At 36.2% G+C, this 26,969-nt stretch overlaps 1 protein-coding gene across 2 annotated transcripts in view; it reads right to left on the bottom strand.

Moving 5' to 3' along the window:
- The window catches only part of SPAG1 (sperm associated antigen 1), a 41,821-nt gene that overhangs the window by 12,683 nt on the left and 2,169 nt on the right, over positions 1-26,969 (bottom strand). For both annotated transcript variants that reach the window (XM_071738054.1, XM_071738053.1), the window contains exons 2-14: positions 25,872-26,013; positions 25,148-25,307; positions 24,709-24,834; positions 20,764-20,831; positions 19,483-19,601; positions 18,887-18,992; positions 16,231-16,361; positions 15,478-15,584; positions 14,758-14,920; positions 8,869-9,330; positions 8,378-8,474; positions 5,559-5,711; positions 951-1,126 (exon numbers count right to left, since the gene is read on the bottom strand). In XM_071738054.1, coding sequence (XP_071594155.1) covers positions 951-1,126; positions 5,559-5,711; positions 8,378-8,474; positions 8,869-9,330; positions 14,758-14,920; positions 15,478-15,584; positions 16,231-16,361; positions 18,887-18,992; positions 19,483-19,601; positions 20,764-20,831; positions 24,709-24,834; positions 25,148-25,307; positions 25,872-26,011 — 2,008 coding nt within the window. In that variant the 5' untranslated portion in view covers positions 26,012-26,013. The remainder of the gene's footprint in view (positions 1-950; positions 1,127-5,558; positions 5,712-8,377; positions 8,475-8,868; positions 9,331-14,757; positions 14,921-15,477; positions 15,585-16,230; positions 16,362-18,886; positions 18,993-19,482; positions 19,602-20,763; positions 20,832-24,708; positions 24,835-25,147; positions 25,308-25,871; positions 26,014-26,969) is intronic.

The following is a 26,969-nucleotide window of genomic DNA, read 5'->3' as shown; positions in this document are numbered from 1 at the left end:
GGGGTTTAGCTTTCCTAACCTGATCCTTGGCTTCTTGGACAGCTTCTTTGTATTACTCCCAGACTACCTGCCCTTGCTTCCACCTTCTGTAGACTTTCTTTATACATCTAAGTGTGTCCAGGAGCTCCTTGTTCACGCACGTTTCCTGGCATTCTTGCCTGCCTTCTTTTTTCTTGGGATGTATGGTCCTGGGCTCGGAAGAGGTGATACTTAAATTCTGACCAGCCCTCTTGGGCTCCTCTCCCATCTAGGATTTTAGCCCGTGATACCATACCAAGAAGATCCCTGAAGAGGTCAAAGTATGCCCTCCTGAAGTCTAGGGGAGTGATCCTGCTGCACAACCTTCTTGTTGCCTTGAGGATCCTGTATTCCATAACTTCATGGTCCCTGCAGCCAAGACTGCTCTTAAGCTTCAATGTCCACAAACAAGCCCATCCTTTTAGTGAGAACTAGGTCGAGCATAGCACCTTTTCTAGTTGAGTCCTCTATCACTTGGAGAAGGAAGTTCTCATCAATACATTCTAGGAATTTCCTGGATTTATGCTGCCTTGCTCTGTTGTCCCTCCAGCAGACGTGAGGGCTTGGAATTCCCCCGTGAGGACCACAACCCATGAATGGGAACATGCTCCTATGGGCCTGCAGAGGGCCCATTCTGCTTGGTCATCCTGGTCAGGTTGCTTCTAGCAGACTCCTCTCATGTCACTGCCCCTGTTTTCCCTTTAACCCAAACCCATAAACTCATACATAAGTTCATATCCTGACCCATACACACTGCAAACTACATTAATTGCCTTAAATATTGTAGATGTGGTTCCATGAAGTACATTAAACCAAATCACATAAAAGATCATCATCTAATTTGGCTTTCTTTGACATTATTAAATGATATTCCATTTCTCAATTAACATTATTTTCTGGTTGGTATATATACTTGCATTAGCTATACATACGATTCATCTGTAACTGTTCTTCTCTGTTGGTATCTGCAGTACTTCCTGGCTTATTTTCTGAAGTAGTGTCTCCTCCATCCCAGATGTGTAGCTGAGCAGCTACTGGGACAGCTGGAATTGGTGGCAGTTTCTCCCTCCAACTGGGACCATCCTGATCTATTAAAGTCTTTGTTATTCTGAAAGAGAAAAGTCTCACAAACATGACTTTTCATATATTTAACTCATGCTTTATTAACTTGCATCCAAATGAAATAATGGCTCCAGTTTTTAAAAAAACTGGACAATCATCTTTAAGATTATTTTTAAAAAACATTGTCACAGAAGTCAACAAGTATTGCATTCATTTAAGAACTAGACTTCTTCCACTTTTTTAGAGTATTTATGCTAGTGTTTAGAAGACAAGAAACTGACTTGTGTCACCTGTAAATATTTAAGCAAATGACTGATTTTGCAACTAAGCTCTAAATACTGCCTATTGCATTCAGTAATGAAATAGAAAAGAACTTGATGTATTTATTTTGTTTACTCTTCTCAGCTGTTCATTGGTGTTTTTATAACAAGTTTAGATTACAGGAACCTCAGACAAAGTGTGGTACCTAAACTTGCCAATGTCAGATGAAACCTCTTACACAACAATTCTCTAAATAACCAATGCAGGTCACAAAGTAGGTACCTAAGTTGCACTAAATACAAGTCACAAATATGTCAACTGGTCATTCTTTATCCCCATTAAAAATGCAAGGAAAATATATAAAACCTGTTTAGTCTTTCTTAAACCAACATAAATACATAAGGCTGTCAACTATTTCAATATATGAGAGGTTTAATCCAAAATCCATTCAAGTGGTAGTTTCCCATTGCTGTAATAGATTTTGGAGAAAGACCTAAGAAAACATAATTCAAAAAGCCATAGAAGACTTCATAGTTGCATTACAATTTTGGTAGTGTTTTTCAAAAGAAATAAAAATAAATTAAGCAATAATGAGAATAATAGCAAGATAAACATCTAATCTCAAAATGAGCTTAAGTATCTAATAAATCTAATAATAAATCTAATGTCTATTTTAACAAAGGAAAACTCTACATTGAGTAAAAAGCAAGTCATGTTGATACTATAGCAAATAAATTTGAAATTTGTATATCAGGTGCACTTCCATCTAACACAGGTGTAAGAAACATGCTACATGAATACACATTAAAAAAATAGAAAGAGCCCTGAATGCGACATGAAGAATGAGATAGAATGAGTACAAATTACCCAATTGAATCTTCTTGCTTTGTTTTGTGTTTTAAAAAATACTTTAGTAACATTTATATTAAAAAAAGCCTCAGTATAATGCTATGGCAGAGTACTGAGGACCAAATTATTTTCCCATTAAGATCTGAAAGAAAAAACAAGAGAAGCAGCAGCACCTGTCCAAATCCTCCTCATTGTAAAACAGATCAAAATATTTTTAAGAACAGTACAGATTAAAAAGGAAGTTCGAAGAGCTATGAAACGTGGTTTTATATATTTCATAATGCTCCATGAAATATGCGATTTCATATATTTTTTAATTGAATGTAAGCTTCTTCATACAAAGAATATCCCATTTCACAGAATTACCTAGTTGTTTCATTCTAAGTTGTTGTTCACTTGTCCTAAGTGAACAGGATAAGTATTTTTCTGTGTGGTAACTGCACATGCCCTCCCAGAGGCTCTGCTCTACCTGTATCATTACTAAGAGGTATCTTATAGAACATAACAACAAAGCAGCTTGTCCAGGTTCTGGTTTGCTCTAATTTTAATAAACTGTAGGGTTTTTAATAGTCAGAATTCAACTGTTAAGGAAAGTGTGGCACACCACCATAAATTAAACAGCCCTAAGATTTATTCAGTTTATTTTAATAGAGGACAAAACTTTGCACTTCATATTAAAAAGGCAATTAATTATGTCTAGGTATTTTCCATAGAAAGCAACAATAATCTACAGTAAACCAGGGTCCCTTTGACCTGCTGTTTAGTTTTTCTCCATTTGGCATAATGGGCTTAAGAATTTACACAAAAAATTATCTAATTCATAGATATCAACAGAAAGGACCCTGCAGTCTTTGATGATAGATAAACTTCTTGTAATATAATTATCTAAGAACAGTCATTTGCAAAACCACGTACCTTAAAGCTGGGGTTAGCTTAAAAAGCACACCTATCTCATGAAAAAGCTGGGAGAAAGACATTGATTCCCCAGCACCAGCACCCAAATATCTGACCCAAGCATCTTGCAGTTTTCTAGTTTATCACAAATTTATTTGTACAGTAAAATACTCACATGGGACTTTGTAATAAAAACTCCCAAGCTACCAAAGACAATTTGCTAACTGATAGTGAAGGAGCTGAGACAACTGGAATGAAGATTCAATTCAGTAAATGGGAATGCATAAAGATACTGCTCCACATCAGAGTTTCTGTATTGTTTCTAACAGTGAAAAGCAAGTAACAAAACACTCAAGAGGAAATTCAAATACTCAAAGGAGGAAATTCAAATACTCAAAGGAGGAAATTCAAATACTCAAAGGAGGAAATTCATGGATATTCACAAAGCTAGGAAAATGCCACTAGTTAAAAGCATGCTGGAAATGCATTTTCCTGTGACTTGGCACACACTGTTAAAAGAAAGTGTCTTTCAATTTATCTAAAAATCACCTCAGCATAACCACTAAAGACACAATTGAACATCACCTAATCAACATGATAAACACTCAAATAATTGTTCATACTTGTTTTCAGTTGGCTTCTCATAAAAATATGTACTTACGTTTTTAATTTCTTGATCATTTTGCAATCAAAAGGAAATAAAGGCTCTCTATTATCAGATAGAGGCTTCATATTAAAAAATCTACTTATTTTATGTGAAGATTATTGGAAATATCAGACTGAACAGCCATTTGATTCTAAGATTTTTATAAAGCCTGCTTTATACAGGTAAGTACAGAAAGAAAAACCTTAACATGATTTACCAAAACCATCCTCAGACACAAGTGCGTTGATGAGTTCTTCCTGTCAGTTTTCTACTGCATCACCATACAATTTCCCCCAAGAACTTAAAAACAAAGAAATTCTCCACTAAAAGCAGAGCATTTGTAACAGACAAAAAATTAAACTACATGTTGGGGGTTAAGTTAGAAGGCAGTAGACTAACTAACTATCATAATTTGTTAAAATTAATTTTTAAGAAAGCTCTGTTACTTTGGAAATCAAATTATGACTTTGGTGAATAATTTCAGTTTAATTAATAAATTATAAATATTACAAAACAAATTCTAGTAAAATTTCAATTGCGCAGGAGGTCTTTGCTTTAGAAACTAAGAATTTGCAAGCAAAAATGAATTACCAGCAGAAGAGAAGAAGGAAGAAGCAGCTGAAATAAGGTGATGGGTTGCCAGGGAGGAAAGAGTAATGAGCAGTGAAGCTAAAAACATAAGGAAGGCCTAGAGAGGAGAAAAGGAAGAGTGTTAAGGAAAAAAAAGGAAACAAGCTTATTACCAAGCAAGTTACAAGACAAGGAGGAATATGAAAAGATAATTTGCAGATAAAATAAGCCAAGAAGATTTAAAAAATAACTTTAATCATCACACAGGTACCAGGTCAAGCAGTTACCTCACCAACACAAGTGCACTACTGTCAGCATGGATAAGGGAGATCACTAACAATTTGTTAGTAAAAACAAAAACACTTCTAAGAGGGGATGATAAGGTGTCATAATCTCCTTTGGCCACCCCTGGTTAAATAAGCAGAATTTAAAGATATTATGGACTCCTAAATGAAGTAATACTATAAGTGTACATGGCCTTGTCTTAAAAAGAAAAGAGGTATTAGATTCCACTGTTAAAAGTTGCTCAATGAGTAATAGCTGTTCTGCTTTCATAAATAATTTCTTTGCCCACTAAAAAAGGAACAGGAAAGAAAAGGAAATAAATATTCCTGTAATTCTCACACTTCAGCACTAACTACATGTTAATAAGAACATCATTACATTAGTGTGTATGCACTGATTTTACACTATTAAATTATATAGAAATTGAGACATCTCTCTTGGTAGCAAAAATTAATGTTTAGGTATTAACACTAAAGTTAAAATAATATTAAATTATATTTTTTACACCTCTAAGCTTTGCAGCCAAATGCTGTATCAAGCTACTTCAGTGTTTACAGAACTGCAGCATACTGAAGGATTCACACTGAACATGAATTTCCCAATTGCCACAGAAGACTGATAATAAAAAAAAGAAATAGAAATGTCAGACAAAAGGTACGAACCTTGAAATATTACTTTGCATGGTATCAAATACAACTTAGGAAAGCAAGCAAGCTGAAGGACCAGTAAAGAAAGCCATTAAAGTACTACATTTTTAAAACAGAAAGTGACATAGTGCTGGCAGAGGAAAACTGTGAAGCTAAGGGAAAACAACTAAATAAACCCACCAGTCTTCTAGTCATACATAACACACTTTGCTGTGACAACCCCTGCCTCTGAAGAATACACGACAGAGGAAGTACACAAACCAAACAAAAGTGAGCTTTTTTTCTAGTTGGACCAATACAGATAGAAAATTTGGAAGTGGATTTACCTGTTAGCACTGTCGTTTGCTGCCTGGATGCTGCTGTCTATTTGTAGGACTGTTTTGTAATCAATGTATGCCTGCCTGTACTGCTCCAGGGACTCATTTGCCATTGCTCGCCGTAGAAGAGGCTTAAGGGCAAACGGCTGAAGCTCCAGAGCTCTGGAGTAAACAAAAGAGAAATGCAGATTTGAAACAGTCACTGAAATATTATCATTAAAACTACTTTATGATATATACAACTATACATAATGACTCTGTGATTTCAGCTGGGCCTTACAGTAACATAACCAATGAAAAGGGGACTAAGTGGCTTATATTAATACCCTGAATGGCATGCAGTTATGAAATTGTTAATGCTTTTACTACAATTTACTCAAATCCCTGTCTTCCACCTGGAAAACTACTTTGATCACCAAGAAAATATTAACGTAATGCCAGCTGTTTAAGTGCAAAGCTATTTTACTTAATGATGCCTAGATCTATGGGGATTTTGCCTTCGTGACTTTCAAATATTCTTCCTTAGATGGAAGTATGCACATTAAAAGAAGTATGTAGTATGACATGAGTGACACCTATTTTTTTTGCTGCACAGCATCTCTGTGAAACCTGTGGCGATGTCCCGCACTGTTCATGGGGTAAAGGTTTTTCCTAAAACACACAGTCCAAGCTCTGTTTGGTTCAATTTTTATTGTTGTCTCCTGTCCTCCCACAATGCAGTGCCAGAAAGAGCCACAACCTATCCTATGCACAACCTCCTCATAGCTACTGGCAGGCTGCTGTTAGGACCCTGGGAACCCATTCTTCTCTAAGCTGAACAAAACCAGCTCTCTTGGCCTCTCCTCTTCAGGCAAGAGCTCCAGAGTTCACAACCACCTCAGTGACACTTCACTGATCTCACTCCAGTTGATCTTTCCTGTACTAGGGAAGCCAAAACCTAACACAGTCATCATAGATGCTGTCTATCCATTGCTGACTACAGGGGGAAAATCATTTCCCCCAACTCACTGGCTGGGAGTACAGGCCTTCCTTGCTGTAAAATTGGCTTTGCACTGTTACTCCTCATATAGCTAAAGAAACAGTGATTTCTAGAGTAAACATTTCCAATTTCAATTTCATAAATATTTCCAACATTCCATTTTTATGTTGCTGAACGTATCTGAAAAATACAACAGCACACAACATCAGAGACCTTAAAAATCCCTGCAAAAATGCTCAACATTCTGTAACTTAGAAGAGTAATAATGCCATTTTGGGTTCCTATATCAAGAATGAAAAAAAACCCAACCCTATATAAACTCATAGAAAGTCAATGCTGTTTGACAAATAGCATCGGTGCAAATGGAAAACTCCATTTCCAGGGTAGAATGCAAACATAACACAGACAGGAACCAAACCATACCTCAGAACTAAATAAAATAACATAAGTGCATAAGAGCCCTATTTCACTTTCTGTAACAAGAATGAAAGGCACTCCTGATCAGAGTCTTGAGACAAACAGGGGGGTTCCAATACACTTCCAAGCCCTAAATAGCCAGACCTTAATAAAATATAAATGTTTGATACTTATTTTTATATCACTAATATAAGCACCACAACCTCTTTTACTTCAAAATCAATTAACCAATTTGCAGAGCATCCTTCACATTGTGTTGCCTATGTAAGATCTGCCTCATTCATGTGTGTTTGCAGTTGTGCTTCCCAGTCTCTAAATTATTTCTACCTCTGTTGTGTTCACTAAGCATCATGGGTCCTCCAATCCAGAAAATACCCACAACATTAAGGACACTTCATTAAGCAATAAGAAAATAAGCTTCTAATTGTTAAGAATACAAAACCCCAAACCTTTACTGTTAAAGTCCTACATAGTGCAAACTCATTTACAGGAAAATGTGATGGCCATTAAGTGTGCCATTTTTTTTATCAGCCAGCTGCTTACAGTCCTACATCTTTTTTGACAAAATATTGTTAACAAGTCAATTTTTTCAGGTTATATTTTCTGAAAATTTTTCTGTTAGATAAATAATATACAGTAAGTCAAATATTAATTAATACCTTTATTAACTAATATACAATACATGCATATTTCATTATTAGGGTTTTGGTTTGGTTTTGAAGAGTTGGGTTGTGCTGTAAAAAACCCATCTGCTTAATTAGTAAAATTTTAACTGTCTTGGGATCCTTTTCTGCACATTAAGCCTCAGTCTTACTAATTCCATCTACAAAAATATTAAAAAGACACTTATAAATACAGTAATAATTCAGAGGAAGGCAGTGTTTGCAAGCCATTGAACATGTCTGATTCTCTCTGACTCCTGTATCCTTAAAAGCCACAATAAGCACAAAGGATTTTAGCTCAATTTGTGAACAGCTGTAATTACTGTTTATAGCTATGCCAAGTATACATTTAAAAAACAAAAAAACAAACCAAACATAGAGAACAAACACATATACACCATATATATTATTGAAAGCAATTTACAACACAGCAATAAACATCTGGCTTAACAAAGTTTTTAAATGTAAATTACTACAGAGCATCACTGAAGTACACCAGCTTTTGTATTAAAAATTTTAATCCTGCTATGCATTTCCATGTACACAAGCCCAACAATTGCCCTCACAGTAAGACAGTAAGTTAGAAGCTACTTCTTCCCTAGTTCTATATAATTGTTTACATAACTGACAAAGATACCTATAATTTAGTCATGGAATCAGACTTTGCTTAAGACTGCTCTAAGTCAAACTGCAATAACAATATATATCAGTTAAAGTGTTGAATCATCATCAAGGAATGTTGTTGCCCTACATGGGTGGTTGCAACTTACCTGTTACAATCCTGAATGCAGTCACTGCAGTTGCCTTCTTTAAGGTAACACGCTGCTCTGTTTGAGTACAAGATACTTAAATCCTCTGGACTTTGTTCTCCTAGAAAAAGTTACAGTTAAAATCAAAGACCATTACTGAAATGGCACTCAAGAATTAGACTTCCATACTGTAAGCTGCACTGCAGTGATGCAGTTTGCTGACAATGCAAAGCTGCAAGGAGCTTTCCTTTATCATTTCACCCAGAATATGCAATTATTCAAACACGTAAATAAAAGCAAACAGGTCTACCCTGAGGAAATGAAAATACTATTTCATGCAGCTTCCTGTATTTTGTAACAAGTACGTGATGCTCTAATGATGACAAAGAATTTACTGCACAGATACTCCTGCGAAAAATCCAGGAATAGGCTAGGTTAGGTCATTTGAGCTCCTTTTAAGTAACCTAAATCTAAAAACAATCCTAGATTTAAGTACAAGGTGTTGCACTCACCTCGACCGGTGACATACTCAATTGCTTCTGAGTATTTCAGCGCAGCTTCTCCAAACTGTCCATTCTTAAATAACTCGTTTCCTTCACTTTTGAGTTTTGCTGCAGTCGGAGGAAGTGAAGTAGAACCACCACAAGGACCACAACCAGCAGCAGCAGCGGCGGCGGCAGCATCACCCGGCTGAGCCCCTGCTCCCGGCGATCCGCGGATCCCCACTTCGGGGCTTTCGCTCTTTCGGTCACTCTGTATGTACCCGTTCACTTCATCCTCATGGTCTGACAAATGCTTTTGCGCTTGCTTCTCTGGCGTGCCTTTTTCTAATCGGCTCTCGGAGGATTCCTTCTGCTTTTGTGTCTCTCTGTCTTCCGCCTTACTGCCCCCTCCTTTGCTATGAAACTTTCTCTGCGCGTTCCCCATCGCAGCCGCCGCGCTCGCCGCCTCTTCTCTCAGTGGCACGGCGGTGTCTGCAAGGAAGTTAATGACCTGAGTTGGAGCTTGCATCATCAGAAGAAACTATCGTCCTGGCCAAGGAGGGGTGTACCCGGTTACAAATCCTCCAGGCATCTTAACGTTACCAAGATTTCTTTGCCTCAGCCAACACTTCCAAGAACACAGAAAAATCCCGACTTGCACGTAACTTGAGATTCATTACTGAGAACACGGCACGGGAATCTCATTCCTCCTGCCTAAAAAAACCCCTGCTCTGCAGTGTCCGAATGGTACAGAGTTCACCTGGAAATTAACTCTTTAAATACGGGCTGTTACAATACTGGGACTAAATCAAAATGCTCTCATGTTGAAATTCGAACACGCAGCTAACCCTTCAAAACTCTCCTCAAATACAACTTGGAATAGGAGGGATAAAAATTATAAACATATTTCTCAAAAAAGCTTCATTTAAACAACGTCGAAAAGTCTTTTTACACACTTCTGGTAATCCAGTTTTCACTACTATTCTTAATTTGTAAAAAAACCCACAACATACATGAAAGGTATCAAATACAAACATATATAATTTCCTTATTCACCTGAGTTCCTAACAGATGACCACCACAGGATACAAATACAGATTTCAGCAGAAAGCCTGACTCTTGGTATCACCTGTCACACAAAAGCAACTGGTTTCATAAGATGTTAAGATGCTGGCCTTTCACCTTCCTTTAACCTGATGTGCTCATCTATCCCACACAATTTTTTTATACCTTCATATATTGGAGTGATACCTCCAACTGAATCAAACTAAACTTCTGAAGCTGGTTTGACATGGGTGAAATTCAGGTTGTCCCAAATTACATAATTTTTTTTAAATGCACAAAATGTTACTGAAACCAAACTCAACAATATTTCATAAAACAATCGATTCTCTAGTGCCTCATAGAAAAAAGCTCCAACTGCATCCCTATGGCATCTGTTTTGAAATATCATGTTTCATACTAAGCTCATACTGTGCAGGTGAAAACAATGATAGGATAAATCTATTCTATCCACACAGACATTTTGGCAAAACCTAAAGCAGATTATTTATATTTGAAACTTCCATCCATCAATCCATCAAAATTGGCAATGCTAAATATGCTAAAAAAAGTTGAAGGCCTATTTGGTAAGGAGGATGAGGGTAAAAGGCTAGCTGGGCAGATGAGTGAAGACAGTAGTACTACAATAATTTCCTTAGGACATATGCTAAAATACATACATTTTATGTCCACCAAAGCAGGGAATACTTCACATACCTTCTAATAAAAAAAAAACCAACAAAAAAACCCCCCACACTTTAAATGTCACTGACAAACAGGTGACGGGACAAGGTTTTTGAAAAAAAAAAAATCACACTTCAAAACACTCTTGAAAAACACCCCAGTTGCTAAAGAAAAAAAAAAAAAGGAAGGTAGATAATGTATGATGTGAATGTCATAAATGTCATAAATGCAAACATCATTTCCTGAATACAGAAGAAAATTTCCTGAAGATGAAGCGCACAGAACCAATCCTGAACTAAACAGGAAACATTTAAAGCATTCAAAGTCAACCTCAAAGTAAGAATACTCATAATTAATTTGTTTAGCAGTCAGGTTATGGTAATTGCCTACATATTTCTGGACTGAGTAAACATGTGCAAAATTCTAGATATATTTCTCAAATCTAATTTTCATTGTCTTTCAGTGTTTATAACTTAATATTCCTGTCTTGGTCTGTACAGAGAAATGCGTTCATGAAAGCAGTATTCTAGGTTTTTGCCTTAAAAAAAATAAAAATCACTGCTTATGAACTTCAAAATCAAAACAGAACACAAAACTGAAAAGTATTGACAGGATTTTGACCAGAATAACAGTAAACACAAACTAGAAAGAACTTTAATTCATGTCAGTACTAAAAAAAAGCCACTGAATACTCTAAAAGGAATATCTGATGTATTTTTTAATAATTGATTACATTGTCTTTAATTCATGATTAATTTCTAGCTACACAAAGATTTTATCCTCCCAAAGCAGGCACAAAATAGTGATGGCAGAATGAAAAGCAATGTATCTAAGATTAGTTCACAATGAATTTGCCTATTATGAAGCCAGGAAACATTTTAAACTCTTTTATCTCCTCTAAATTAGCTACATATGAGGGCAACTGGAATGGTTCAAGCCTCTGCAGATTGATATTTTATAATCTTAAATAATTTCTCACTTATGTGCCACACATGGTCAGCAAACATCTGCTTTGTACTTCTGTATTAAATGTAATTGTTTTAGCTGATTGAGATTGCACTTGGCTTGTTCAGAGCCAGAACAATCTAAGAACTCTGCTCTCTGCTTAGGAACAATCTTTTTTTGTAAAGAATTAAAAAAGATTTACAGGTAAACATTTTTACTGACAAGTGTAATTGAGGGGTTTTCTCAACTTCAGGGTATGCAATTCTAGAGTTAATTTTCAATTCTTTTCTTTTAACATGATCTAAATTCTCATACTCATAGATTTGCAATAGAGCCTCAAAGTCACAGCAGGTTGGGCCCCATTGTGCTAGATGCTATATGTATTCATTATACATGAGAGCTCCTTCTTCAGAGTTTACAATTCTAAAAATTAAAAATAACAAACAAACAAGTATGCTGGACAGAGGATCAAACAATACAGAATAACTACAATGTTGGATAACAAAGTGACCAAGTGTCCTCATACAAGACCTTAACAGCAAGGCTCCTAACCCTAAGGAGAACAGATGCAGCCAATTTATTCAAAGCTACAATGGGAATGACACTTGTTAATACAGTAAGATTTGTGTAAGTGTGAATTCATCTGTGGCATGAAGATCAAGTAAGCAAGGATAGAGAGCAACCAGTAAGCATTAACCAACAGGTAACATCTCCATTCTCTCAGAGCCTGTGATAGAGGACAGCAGAAAGCAATACCAGGAATGCCAAAACTACAACAGCAAGCACAACAGATTGCTTGAGTAAGGAAGAACTCTAATTGTCTACTACCCAGGAAGTTTTCTTTCTCAAGAAGTCAGAAACTTCAAAATGCAAATCTAAGGCTTCACTCACTGTTCTCTGTAAAAAGCCATGAAACATTAATACATATAGTGAAGAATTACCTGAAACACCAAATAAACATTTCATTATTCCACATAGAATGATTCAAGAAAAAGTAAAAATGTAAAGACAAAGAATACAGTTTTATCTGAAGATGTGCATTTCATAAAGCAAGTTTAGAAACCCGTACAGCAGAAATTCCAAGAGGATTACCAACCCCTATTTGTTCAGCCAAGCTGCAGATCAGTCACTATGATAACAGCTCTGTTTACTTAAGGGCAGAAAGCCTATTCAGAGAAACCATGATACATGGTCAAGATCAGTTGAGAACACAGAACATAATTCATTAGGGATGCAGAGAGCAATTTTGTGCCTATTTGGCATTGCGAAAAAAAGGACAATCTAGTAAAAGAAAAGAAAGTCTCATGATAATGAACAGACACAAAGAGAAGATCTTCAATTTAAGAAATGTTCCAAATCACGGTACTTGTTATCAATGGTAAAGACCTTCATTTGGTGTTATCAGATAGAAAAAAGACCGGAAAAAAAATCACAGTTATGCTCTGTGGCATCCAGTAGAGTTAATACCACATAGGCACTGAAACTCGAAGTCAGATAAAGGATTACCATAAAGGAAAAAGTACTTTGTACTTTGTCAAGTACATGCATGGATTTTAGTTTTTACAGTGCCTGTATACCAGTTTTTGCAGTCTCTAGGACACAAGCAATTTTTGTTTCTATTTTACCAAAAGGCTTTTATTTGCTTTTGCTTTCAGATACATAGAAGATGAAGAAGCACTACACTCTTTATTTAGACTGCTTTGTTTAAAGCTGACAAATCAACTCTTCAGAGGTAAACAAAGCAAAAAATATTTTCTTGGTTTTCTCTCAAACTCAAAATTAAAAGTTTAGTAGGAATGCATGTGGCTTACAAACTAGAATGTTAATAAATGTGACTACATGACTAGAATACATGGATTACTGGACTCACTGTGACTACATGACTAAATGGGTGGAGAAGATACATACTTAGTCTACTTATTGCTGCTAGGTTTACAGAACATAACAATTTATTCAACAACTGAAATGACTTTATGTTTCTTTCCAGTTGTACTTTAAAACACAGAGTAATCTACAGCTGTTTGCCTCCTAAATCTCAAAGATACTTATGTATATCGCATGAACATGTATGAGACTGACATCAGTGGACAATCTTCCCTGTGTTTAAAAGCTTAACCTTTCATTAACAGAATAGGAGTCTTCCTATGGAGCTAGAAGGCACTTAGTCAGATGAATGCTCTCAACCCCAAATTAACTCATATTTAAGACTAGGGACATGATCTGTGCTTTCTTCCAGGGTTTTCATTGAAAAGACTTTGTGGGTGCCTACTGATTTTAAAAAATGTATTTTCAATAAATTCTTGTGCAAATAATACATTACTACGTAACACACATACACTCTAATATTCAAAGTTAAGCTGGAAAACCCAAAGACTGATTTAATTTCAAGACAAAGAACTATGACCACAGGAAACACAAAAGCGACAGTGGTCATGCCTTGAAGAACCAACTGAGGGAAGAAAGGGTGGAAATCGACCCAGGGGTGTTATTCTGTTGCAGGTTGGAGCCTTTATAGGCAGGTGAATCTAAGAGCAAGCTGCCAGTGCAAGGCTCAGAAGCCTCTGCTTCCTCACTTCCTCAGAAAAGTCTGGTCGTGCCACCAGCAGTTCAGTCTCAGCAGTCTTGCATTTCATCACACATTGGTACAGGAATGGGAGTTATGCTTCAACTGTTTGTAAGCTACAGACAGGGCAAGAATTACGTGATGTCTACCTCTAACAGATATTTTCAGAGCACACAGAGCTCACAGCTCTTACACTAAAAACAAACAAAAGATTTATACCTTTCAAAACAAACAACAAAAAAAAAAAAAAAATCAAATTTTTACACACTTTGATCCAATTAAGAGAGGAAAACTGCTGAAGAAAAATGTGGTGGAAGAAAGGCAGGTGAGTCATGCAAGAGAAAGAACTGAAGAAAAAAAATGTTTGCTAATACCTGAAGAAATTCACAACACATCAAAGGGTCTACAATGAGTGGTAAATATAAAACCACACAGGAGACAGAGAAGTAGGTGATTTATAGCAACAGTTTCCATCTGTGTCCTTTATATCCTTTCTGGAAATAATTCCAAAGATAAAACTGGATTGTAAATTTCACACTCAATTTTAAGTAGTGAATGTTATTTTAGCTTTGAAACAGGTAAATTTATTTCCACACAAACATGAATTGTGTGAATAAACATTGCAATATCAAAGGCAATAATTTTTTCATCAGGGTAAAATAAAATAAGAAATGACATGACGTTACTTTTATCTCCGCTGCTTCTTCCATGTTCTTCTCTGTTTTCCCCTCTTTCTTCATCACCTTCTGAATCCTCTATATCTTGAATATGTATTCTTCTTCCTTTGCCTTCAGTCTCAGATACAGGCTTTAAGCCATTCAGTTTCTTTTCAATCTCTAACAGATTTTTCTGCAATACATAAAAAGAAGAAAGAGCAGAAGCCTTTTCTAGTAGGCTTATGAATTGTAATACATTCTGTTAAATAATCCACATAAGATCCTGAAGAACTTCTGAGATAAACATTACCAATATAAAACCAGAGAAAACAAACACAACTTTTCCAAAAGTCAGTATCAAACCCAAGGTTACTACTCAATTTCAGTCTTTCAGAAATAAAATAAAAATAAAATAAAAGCTTGGAGTCTCTTTTGACTTTTCTCAGAAATTTTGTGTCAAACCTAAGCACCCCTATCCCAGTGGATCTTTTTGAGGTAAATATCAGATTACCTTTCATTAGCTAGGACACTAATACTGTAAAGCAAATTTTTGTGCACCAAAATTACGATGACAGAGAGGACTTTTATGTCCACATGTTCTGACAATTAAACAGCTAACAGAAGATGTGAACATATTCAAATACCTAAGTTCCACATTCAAACTCACATTCAAATCAAACAATATAAACTGCACTCACTTTACTACAACTGTACACAAACTTCTTCTGGCCATACTCAACTCATCTTTACCTTAGCTATAGTGTTTTCTGGTTCAACACATAATACTTCTTTCAGATCCTCTATAGCTGTCTGGTAATTCTGTAGCTGATTGTGTACAGAGGCCCGGCGTATCAGAGCTCAAAAGGAATAAAGTGTAATATTTATGTATTCAAAAGCACACAGTGGCTAAAAATACATTACTTTTTCTAGACATATTAAGTGTAAAACATTTTTTTTTAATTCTGCATTTATTTCATAATGACTGTATTAGCAATAACTGTTCTCTTCCTCATTTTCAACAATGCAATTTCACATGACACCTTTCTGAGATATCAATCATGAATTCTGGAGTACCTTTTCATATTTTTCCAATATTTTCCCTGTTCCCATGGGAATACAGTTGGCTGAATCCAATTCCTTGCCTTCGGAAAGGATTAAATCAGCAACTCTCATTGCTTTCGTATCACTTTTGAAGTAATTAATACTTTAGTGTGGGTATTATGGAAACAAGGTTCTGCACAAACTCATAGTCATGTAAAATGTACATAGTCAATGTAAAAATGAAGAGTTAGTCCCATGCTACTGTATAAGAATACCCATAAGAGATTAACAAGCTGGACTTCATAAAACTTCCCCAACCCCCAAAATGCTGTTAAAATTACTCTGGGAGCTGTTTCCTTCTTTATATTTGGACTTGATTTAAAGCTCAGTTAAGTCAACTAACAGCATGAATGGATATGTACCATTTTATACATAGAAGGATAGGTTTATGTTCTGCTTTACCTTTTACATTGCCAGGTTCCATTTCTAGTACCTTCTCACAGTCCTGCAAAGCACTGTCCCAGTCCTGAAGTTTGATTTCTGCTTGAGCTTTATTATTATATGCAGCAGCTGTGGGCATTACTGAGATACTCCTGAAAAAGGGGAGTTTTGACCATGACAGGCTCATCATTAGAATACCTGACTGTAGAAACACTTCAGTATTAGAAGCTGAAAACAATATTAATACTCTTATTCTAACCACAACAGTGGTTAGAAATACCTTCCTGTGAGACCAGAGGCAATCATCCACCACCTAGGTTTACCATCCTTAGAAGTCTTTGCCTTGCCAGGTCAAACAAAGACCTGAGATATTGCAGAGAAAATGACTCATTTATACCTTAAAATATTTATTCATGTTGCCATCTATGTAGACTCAAACAAAAGTGCCAAATGAAACTTTTGAGAGTATCAAGAGTAGCTGCAGAGCTCTGGAGGCTATGATGAAGAGCATGAGGTGGGCCACATGTACTTCTTCATCTTGCTTATAGAAGGGAAGGACCCAGATAGCACTGAACAAATCATTCAGGCCCATGTCTGGCTGCATGTCTGGTAGTGTAGGCAAGGCTTTAGCTTCTGTAACAACAGGATCACCTCCAAGGAATAAGGGCAACTGGGACCCATATGACACACTGGTGTCATCTTTGCCAAAACCCTTGTTAACTTAGCAAGAAGAACTCTATGTTCACTGGGAAAAGGGGGCAGTAAGGAAGTGCTGAGGGCAAGAGATTCTGGATATTCTGGATACTGGAAGAGATTCTCACACTTTCCTTGAGAAAAAAAAGCATGACTGGAGGACAATCTCAAGTGCTTGTGTACAAATGCACAAAGCACAAAAAAGAATAAAAGGTCCATGCTGCTCTGATCTTGGTGAGATAACAAGACAAAGGTGGGGTAAACTGTATAGCTGGAGTGCTGCAATGGAGGCATGCAGGCTCTTGAAAAAGACTACAAAGGTAAAGGAGGAGGAGATGCATTCTAGTCTAAGCAGAGATTACATGTGTAGGTTTGTCTTGGAACCAGCAGGGTTTGTCTTGGAACAGGCAAAAGACTGACAAGGAGAGCTGATGGGTAAGAAAAAGAGGTCAGACAGATATGATGACATCATGGTTAGCACCTGCTTCATCTGCCTGATGAAGAAAAGCAAGCAGATGAAGTTGTCTTCAGGCAATTAAAGGAAGCTTCACAATTACAGATAGGATCTGGTTCCTGTGGGGACCTGAACCACTCTGGTAATCTGTTGGAAAGGCAAAATGACAAAGCATAAAAAAAATCTGTGAAATTTCTGAAGACAACTTCTTGACACAATCAAAAACTTGACAAGGGGGAATGCACTGCTGGAATTGTTACTCATAATCAAGAAGTAGTTGGGAATGGAAAAGTTAACAATAGCATTGGCTACACAAACCATGAGGTGGTAAGAGTTTAGGATTCTGGGAGAAACGAGCAAAATTAATACTAGAACTATAGCCCTGGACTTCAGAAGGCAAGATCTTTGCCTGTTAAGGAATATGCTTGTAATTATTACAGGGAGGTTGTCCTGTTGGTCAAAGAATGCCAGAAGAGCTGTTGATCTTTAAGGACAGCTGTCTGAAAACACAAGAATGATCCTTTCCAACGTGCAGAAGTTAAGCAAGCATACAAACTGGGATGAACAGAGAATTCCTGACTAAGCCAAAACATGAAAATTAAATACATAGCAGATGGCAGTGGTGGCAGGATACCCAGGAGGATTATAGAGACACTGGCTAAGTGCAAGTGATGGAATTAAGAAAGCAAAAGCTTAGCTGAAGTTTAAACTAGAAAATGAGTGTGAGAAGGAGATAATGGTGTGGGCTTTCTTTTTGTTTGTTTGTTTGTTTTGAAGGTATATCAGCCGCAAAATTAAGATTAAGAAAACTGTGGTCCCACTGGTCAATGTGTCAGAGGACTATGACAAAGGAAATTAAGAAGTTTCAGGTACTCAGTGGCTTCTTTGCCTCCTTCTTCCTTGGTAAGGTTTCCCTTAGGTTTCCCAGGTCCCCGAGTCTAGAGGCAGATTCTGTAGGAGTGAAGCAGTACCTACAATATAGGAAGACAAAGCTAAGAAACATTTAAGAAAATAGGATTCAAAGGAGTTCCAGATGGTCTGTACAAGAAACTGGCCAATGTCACTTCAAGGCTGCTCTGTATCATCTTTGACAAGTCATGGTGATTGGGAGATGTTCCTTATGACTGGTAAATGCTAACTTTGAATATATCTTCAGGAACAGCAAGGTGGAGGACCTGGCAAACTATAGGCTGGGCAGTCTAACCTCTTTTCTCAGAAAGATTATGGAGCAAGTCATCCTGGACTCCTGTCCAGAGACATGAAGGATAAGAAGGTGATTGGCATGATTTGCCTTTAGTAGATCTATGCTAGCTGTTGCCAACACCAACCTGGTGGCTTGCTTTGCTGAGTGGCTCAGTGAAGGAAGCAAGAACAGAGGACATTGCTTACCTTGACTGTAGTAAAGCCTAAGTCTCAATGTAGTTCACTGCACACTAAATACGGCAAGTAACCTGTAGGAGTCTCACGTTCTTAAATCCTATTCACAAGAAGCAATCATTAAGATAAAAGAACACAGTAGTATTTACTCACCGAGTGTAATAAGTCACTGCTTCCACATAATCACCAATGGCAAAGGCTTCATTGCCCTTTTCTTTTTCACGAGTAGCAATAAAAATCTTCTCTTTCTTTGTCAAACCTGGGAAAAAAAATTATACGTAGCAACTAACAACTTGTGCAGATGCAATCAAAACACTGTCCACTAAAATACTTTGAATGTCATAATCTGTGTATTATTTTTTTAACAAACATGGGTTACAAAAAGACAAATTTGTATTCTATTTTCTATAATAAACCCCTAAATTATTCTGATACACATAAAATTCAGAATGCAAGCAGCTGGCTAACCTTTACCATTGGTTTACAATAGCAGGAGTAGGGTCTACTTTAACTCGCACTCTCAACATAAACACAACATAAATAGTTTTAAGGGATTACAAACAGCAAGACTGGATTTTTTTGTTCAAATCTTCAGACTCAGTTGACCTCCTAAGAACTTTAGGATCTCTAGGGGCTGAAAAATAGATAAAGGAACTTTTAATTCTGTAATATGCTTTCTTCAATTTTTATTCACGCGCTATAACACAGTATTACAAGTAAAGAAAAATCGTGTGTTTCTAAGACATTACCAGTTGTGTCTATTTCCTTTTTAATTACAGGTAGACTTGGCCTAGTAAATAGTCTTGCTTTTGAATTATTTTCTTCATGGCCATCGTCAATTTTAGAACACTCCTTTTCCACGTCGAACCTTAAATTAATAAAAATATCATATTCAATAATTTTGCACAGAAAGACTCTTCTGCTAATGAAAATGCACACTTTGTTTCTATTATAAGCCAAAAAAAAAAAAAAAAAAAAGAGATTGAGGTAATGTTCAATTAATCTCCAAATAACTGCTTTAAATCATACAGAGGAAAGAGGAAAGAGTAAATTGTTGCAGAAGTTACTTTGATAACCTATTTTGTTTTTCCACATTTGAACAGGAAGACCCCAATTTCTGAAGCACACGTGCATGAAAACAACTGATAGGCACAACTGTATGTAAAAACAGCATCTTAGGCAGATGGGGGTTTTGTAGGGGTCTTGAGGTAGAGTAAGACATTAAGAGTTTCATTATTCAGACTTCACAATCCCTAAATTTAGCTCCCCACCTACTGCACTGGAAACAAGTGCCTCTACACTATCATATTCCAGATTCCTGGAGCCAGAGAGTAGCTGCTACCATGCAAACCAGATAAATGACTCTTTCCCCTTCCATGTTCAAAAATTGTGGGCAAGCAATCTTTTGCATAACTTGGGAGGGTAATGCACCACTATTACATGATGCAGAGAGTGTCTTTGTATCAGGGCTCCATCCACTCCAGGAACAGGCAGCTACAGTCTAAACCTCTGATTATGTGCAATTGAATATGAGCAAACGGATGCATCTGCCTCAAGCTCATTTTTTGAGGTCAGTGGGGCTCAATGCAGGAATAGGGATTCATCAGTTTTGTTTTTACTTTAGAACCATGGCTATAGATACACAGATCAAATTTATAAACCCATGTTAAATAAAATAGTGCTTTCAGAAATTATAAATTAAGGTAATTGTAATTCTCTGCATTTACTCCATAGATTTTATCCCTTAGATGTTGAGAGGAAATCTGAAATAAAATCACCTTTTATTCATATATTCCTCCGACTTGCTTATTTCATGCATCTTGTACAGAAGCATAGATTAACTTGTTCTCAGCTAATAGCACCACAATTCATCATTTACATTTTAACAGAACATTTATTATAAAAAAAATTAAGCTTCACCGAAGTAGTATAATTCTCTAAAATGCTGACCTTAATGCTATGGTTTTGGAAAACATTTTATTAAAGAAATAAGATTTAATAAAAACTTGAACAGGAAGGATTTAACCTACTTGTCCCACTCACTGTAATCCCGTGGTGTGTTCTTCTTGTTTCTTTGTTTGTTTTGTAACTTTTCCTTCTGAAAGAGAAACAGACAGCCTGTAACACAATTTTTTATTAAAGTGGAAATTGACAGCCTTTTCTTCTGTTTCTGCAATCTATCTATTCACTAATCATAACTAATCTCAGCATAGCATTGACAATATAATTTGTCTTGCTTTAAAGAAAATATTCAAATATTTTGTGTTGTAATCCAAGGACCTCTTCAGCCTTACACTTCCTCTCCATTGCCAAAGAGGCACTGAATAAAACTTTCAGATCGGAGGCCGCTCTTCCAAAGTAGTGTATTATGCTGCCATCTTCCCAAACATCTTTTAACCACAGCAAGGGAGAGTTCAGTCATGGGGAAAATCCAGACTTGTGGTGAAGTGTTTTTCATTGACATTGAATCAATAACCTTGTTTCAGGCTTGCCATTCCCAAGAGAATGTAAGGCACAGATTTTGAGTGTCCCTGGAACTCTCACGACAAACTTAAAAACGATCGACTTCAGAATGTCTGAACTTTTGACTATTTCACACTCCACTCAAGATAATTCCCAAAGCACTGATTCTAGCTTTTAGACAAGCTCCATCGTTGCACTTTGTCTTACCTACAATTTACCCTTTGGTCCTTCCTGCAACAATCAGTCCTGGTAACAGATTTGACTGACTTGTGTTGCAACCCATCTCCTACGCTAATGAAACCTATTTCCATACCTGGCACCTGTGGTATCTCTTCTAACTCTGTCATAAGACTGTATTTCTGATATGCCCCTCCCTGCTTCTTGACTTAATAGCAAGGTGTGGTTCCAAACAGGTATTCCACAGTGGAACAGCCAGTTCAGAATATTCCCATCTACTTTGTCCTGGACACTCAGCACTCCTCTTGCTTTACAATTCATCATTCACTGGGTTAGACCAAGTTAATTGCTTGTAGAGCTGCAGATTTACAATTATCTGGGTTCAAACAAACAATCTGATAGAGATTACAGTACAATCATATACTGCAGATTACAGATATCCCTAAATATATGTAACCAGTTCCACTGAACATGTGATTAACTGGACCAAAGAAACAAGCAGCAACTTCTTAAACGAGCTTTACCAGTGGTGACACTATAACAAGGAAATACTTTTGCAGTTGGATGTGAAGACTTCAATTTACAATAATGCAAATTTGACCCTTCCTGTAAACACTTCTGACTATCTATTATCTTAGGTTACACAAACTTTCATAGTATATAACTTCAGAATTACTCTTAAAGCTTGCAGTCTTGCCAGCAGCTGGACAAAATGACAAATACATTTAGTGATCAGCACATGCCTGGAGGTGGTAACTCCTGAATATGGCTTCCTGAAACATGAGCTAGTGTTATGTATACACATGGTATATATTACAAACTTACTAATCTAATACATATCAAATATTTTTTCAAAGGAGAAGTCCTTAAGTGAGCACAAGAACAGTGAAACTCATAGAAGAAAACTCATAAGGCACTTACACTAATGCAACTTGAATTTAGAGAAAGAACTAAAGCCTGTCCTTTTAAAGAATAATGCAGAAGTATTGACTCAAAGATGCATCATTTTTTAAATATTAGGTCTTTGAAATATTCTTGGGACCAATGCAGATCCAGAAGTGTTTGGGATTTCTGAACCAGTAATATTTCAGAGCATCTCATCCAAGAGGCTTCGATGGAAAATGTACATTTCCATCCTGTGGAACTAAAAACATAAAACCAAAACAAACTCTGTCCTTATAATTTTCCCTGCCAGAATTCACAGTGCATGGGATCCCACAGGGTCTGAAGACCAGTGAACAATTTCTGATCAATGCACTGACTGCCTTCAGTTTGCAGACTTGGCCTTGGCTCTTCTCTAGGCTCTGTGTGATAGCCTAAGGCATTACTATTCTGTGCCTGATAACCAGTATTCTTTTTAATTTCAGAGTATATAAAATAATAGCAAGATTATATAGATAAATATATTTTAGATTTATAACATAAAGCTTGGCATATGTGTTGCATGGCCTGGACTATGGCATGAAAAAGTATCTGAGGACAGAAATCTTTAGGGAATAGTACTGTGAAAGAAACTGTTCAGCAAAGGAACCAAAGTCTGCTGAAATCCCATCAATACACTGTTTTGGAAATGGATAACTTTAAACCTATGATTTAGTTCTGTCTTGTAAAAACTGAGGCAGTAAAAACAATAATTTAAGCAATGTGGACAGCTAAGAACAGAAAAACTCATCAAGCTGTATCTCCAGTCCTCTTTTACTCTACAGTATCCATGTTATGTTAAAGAGAGAAATACCCCATAAGGTCCACTATTTTTCTATTAATTTTTGGAAATTATTCTCCATGACTTTACACCAATAAAAAAAAAAAGGCATACAGAGTTATTAACTGTTAGTAGTGAATTGAAACTGTGCCAACATTTAGTATCAGCAAGAAAACCTGGCTACAGATAACAGATGATTCCCTTTACTATACTTGTATCCATTGGTGCAGTAAGGATTTCCAGAACTGGCTTCATTGATGATACTCAACCTTTAATGCATCAGAGCAGATTAACAGTTTCCAATCAAATAACAACATAAAATTATGGAAGGATTTGTGCATTTCTTTCTAGCAAAGAAATTTAATCATGCCAGCTTTTTACTTTATACCACATTACAAAATAATGTGAAGCCAGCGTAAGAAATAGGCCTAACTAATTAGCAAAATGGTTAAAAAGTATAAGATTATACATACATTTACCAGTAAGAAAGAAATAAAAGCTGATTATGAATAGTAACAGATGATTTTTTTTTGAGATTTCATATTAAAGGTATAAATTTAGTGCATGCTATGGAAATGGCCTCTTTTTATTCAGTAATGGTATAACTGCTCTGCTACATAAAAAGATTAAATCCTAAACCTCAGTTTCAGGCCCCCCTTTTCCAGGACACTTTACAATTACTTGAGAGGCTGTCTGCAAGGAGAAAAGGAATGGAAATCATTTACCACAGATAAGGCATAAGGATCTCTCTAAGTTTCCTGGGTAATAATGCTAACAAAAAAAAACCTTACATGGAGAACACTTGGAGAACAAAAGTGTTTAAAATTTGACCTGAACAGTGTTGCATGTTTCAAAGTTGTAGAAAAAAATTGAATAAATATTTTGTCTTTGAGTGGAGCACATATGCTCTTCAGTAAAACTATATCTACTTCATTTAATGCTTATATTCGAATCTGGATTCACTGTGCTCATATTTTATTTACCATTTTCTGTTCTAAGAAACATTTATGTAGGACGTAAATCAAAAGTAAAGCTACAGTGGTACTCTTCATCTCAGCAAAACAGGATAGAAAAGAGGAACATACATGGAAAAATGTGTAAGAGGACAGATTAATGAAAAAAACAGCCAACACAACCCCAAATAAAGCAAAAGCACATCTTGGACCCAGTACTAACCACTTACAAAGCATTGCATTGGAATTCAGATCATCCCTGCATACCACATAATGGAGGTTGCCTAGTTATTCCCAAATGTCTTGGTCTGATGTCTAAGCTCCAGCGGACAATAAATACCAGTTTCTGACAACACAGGAACACAAATCAGGCATTTACTGATACATAACTATTTTGTTATGACATAAATTTTGTCAAATTAACAATTAAGAAGAAATACCACATTGCCTGGAAGGATCTTTTCATAACAGTCATTTCCCAACTTCCAAAAAGTAAAATCCTTCGGTGAATTTGTTAGAAGTGTCCCAAAATACCAAAGAAAATAGTGGAAACTGAATTGAAGCCATCTATTATAACATATGGCAATTCAAAAGAATTCAAATTCAAAGAAATCTCATCCCACACCTCCTTTTCTTTTATAAAGACAGATAACTAACATACATTAGAAAATTGCAGATACCTGATTAGAAGGAAGGCAGCTGCTGGAACAACGAACAGGAGGCAAGTTATCTTGTCTTTCATGCAGCGTGTCCGTTCTCAACAACTGTGATTTCTTATTATCTTCATTCATTTCTGTCAGCCAGCTCTGAAAATAAATAAATAAACATCTGCAAAGGAAAGCAGATAAACTTCATAGTCTGTAATGACACTAACAGATCTTAATGGGGGAAAGCATAAGATGAAAAGGTAATTGTGCTTTTTTGACTAAAAAATAATTACAAAAAAACCCCTGTAGAGTTAAAATGGACATTAAAGATTCAGGGACATTAATTAAAGAAAATACTATGAAAAAACCACACATTTGTTCGAGCAATTACATTCTATTCAGGCACAAGAGGAAGACAGATACATCAGAGCAATTATATTACAGACCATCATAGATTAGAGTTATACTATACCATTAGTTCACCATTAATGGTTTCCCATTCTTCAGCTGTGAAGTCAGCAGCTGTAGCTGCAGGCTTATCTTTTCTCAGAGCTCTGCTCCTTGGATCTAAATGCTCAATACGCTTTTCACAGAACAAAGTAAGTTCAGGATAATATCCCTCTTCTCCAGACCTTTAAAATGCAAAGATATAAAACTTACAAAAGAGAAATAAACTGTATCGCATCCCCCATACTGCTCTACACGTGTAGTGTCTGTGCAGGCACCACAGTGACTGCAGCTGACTATCTTCCTGCTACAACTAGGTTCTACTATCACCTAATAAAATTTTGATCACAAGATTCCAGTGAGTTAACCCTCAGTCACTTTCCAAAGGACATGGACAGTTCAAAATTATCACAGTGCTCACTAAAAAAATGTATGTGTAATTTTCAGCAAAAGTTCAACAGGTACAGCATCTAAAATTACCCCAGTCAGGTACGATGGCTTCACTATGGAACAAAATGGATTTCAGAAAAACCTGGCATTAAGTTAATCAGACCTGGATGGTTAAAACAGGCCTTTGATTTCTAGTGTTACCATTTAGACACTTCTAACAAAAATTACTTTAAATTGTTACTTTTATTTTTGAAATAGAAAGCCACAAAGAGGCTCAAGATAAATAGAGTATTTAGGTATGGGTTCCTTTGGATTTTACAGAATAGGAATATAATTAGTAATGAAAATATAATGTTTACCTTAATACAGTGAGAATCTTTTCCAGGTGCTTAACATCTGTGCATTTTTCAATGAACCTGTAGTCCAGATGACTAATGGGTATTTGATATGTCTTAGTTGTTCCTTGGTCCAACAAAAATGGTACTGACTCATCACCCATAACTAAATATTAAAAAGAAAAAAAATTAAGTGATTCTGTAAGAACTTAATATATATTTTGAATGCTATTTTAGGGAATAGAAGAGTTTGTGATCCAAAGTACTACTCTGTTATGCAAGCAGACCTATTGCCACAAAAGAATAATTTCAAATGTGAAGATCTGATCACACAAACTGTTCTTGACAATTTACTGATAGAAGCATGGTTATAGCTGAGATAGGTTTTGGAAAAAATATGTACAACCCTATGGCTTCTGCAAGGCAGAACAAGTCTGAGAGACCGATTCAAGAAAAATTGCCAGTTTTTGCCTACCACATTACCTATTTTTCTTTAAACACAATAAGTGGTGGGAATGATGATCCTCTACTTTTTTCAGAGGGAAGATGTTAACCAGCTCAGTGTGTCTAACAGAACCATAGCCTTTGCCTTCTCTGTAGCCAAAACAAATCCAATTGTTTGTCTTTCCTCATAAACTGCATCTCCTGGATTATATTACTGTACTGTGAGTCTTTACCAAAAAGTCTTTAACTGATGAAGTGAGGTGTTCAAACTGGACAGTTCCTGTCTCCCCATACCTTTGATCTTTTTATCTTCATCTTTTTCTATTTTGATACCAAGATCTGTGGAGCAGAAATTCTCCTTTTTCAGTTACTTTTAACAAGTATAAGGGCAGCCAGCAAGCATGTGGTAACAACTATATACGGATATGAACCCAATTAAAAATAATTAAAATTATTAAAATAATTGGTTTATAATATCTAGCATAATCACACATATAAATTTGAAGTTGCACAAAAATATTTACAATACAGTATCACTTAAATAATAGCTGCTCGGTGTTAGGTGTTGCATAAAGACAGCATTTTGTCCCAACAACTTAAGTTTCACTACATGAAAACAAACAACACGGATGGAGAGAGGCAAATGCAGGAAATAATTAGACCGGAGTAAAGCACAAA

The sequence above is a fragment of the Heliangelus exortis genome, chromosome 2 (assembly GCF_036169615.1).
Source record: "Heliangelus exortis chromosome 2, bHelExo1.hap1, whole genome shotgun sequence".
Classification (NCBI taxonomy): Eukaryota; Metazoa; Chordata; class Aves; order Apodiformes; family Trochilidae; genus Heliangelus; species Heliangelus exortis.
Note: the sequence above shows the minus strand (reverse complement) of the source record. Positions and strands in the feature narration are given on the sequence as shown.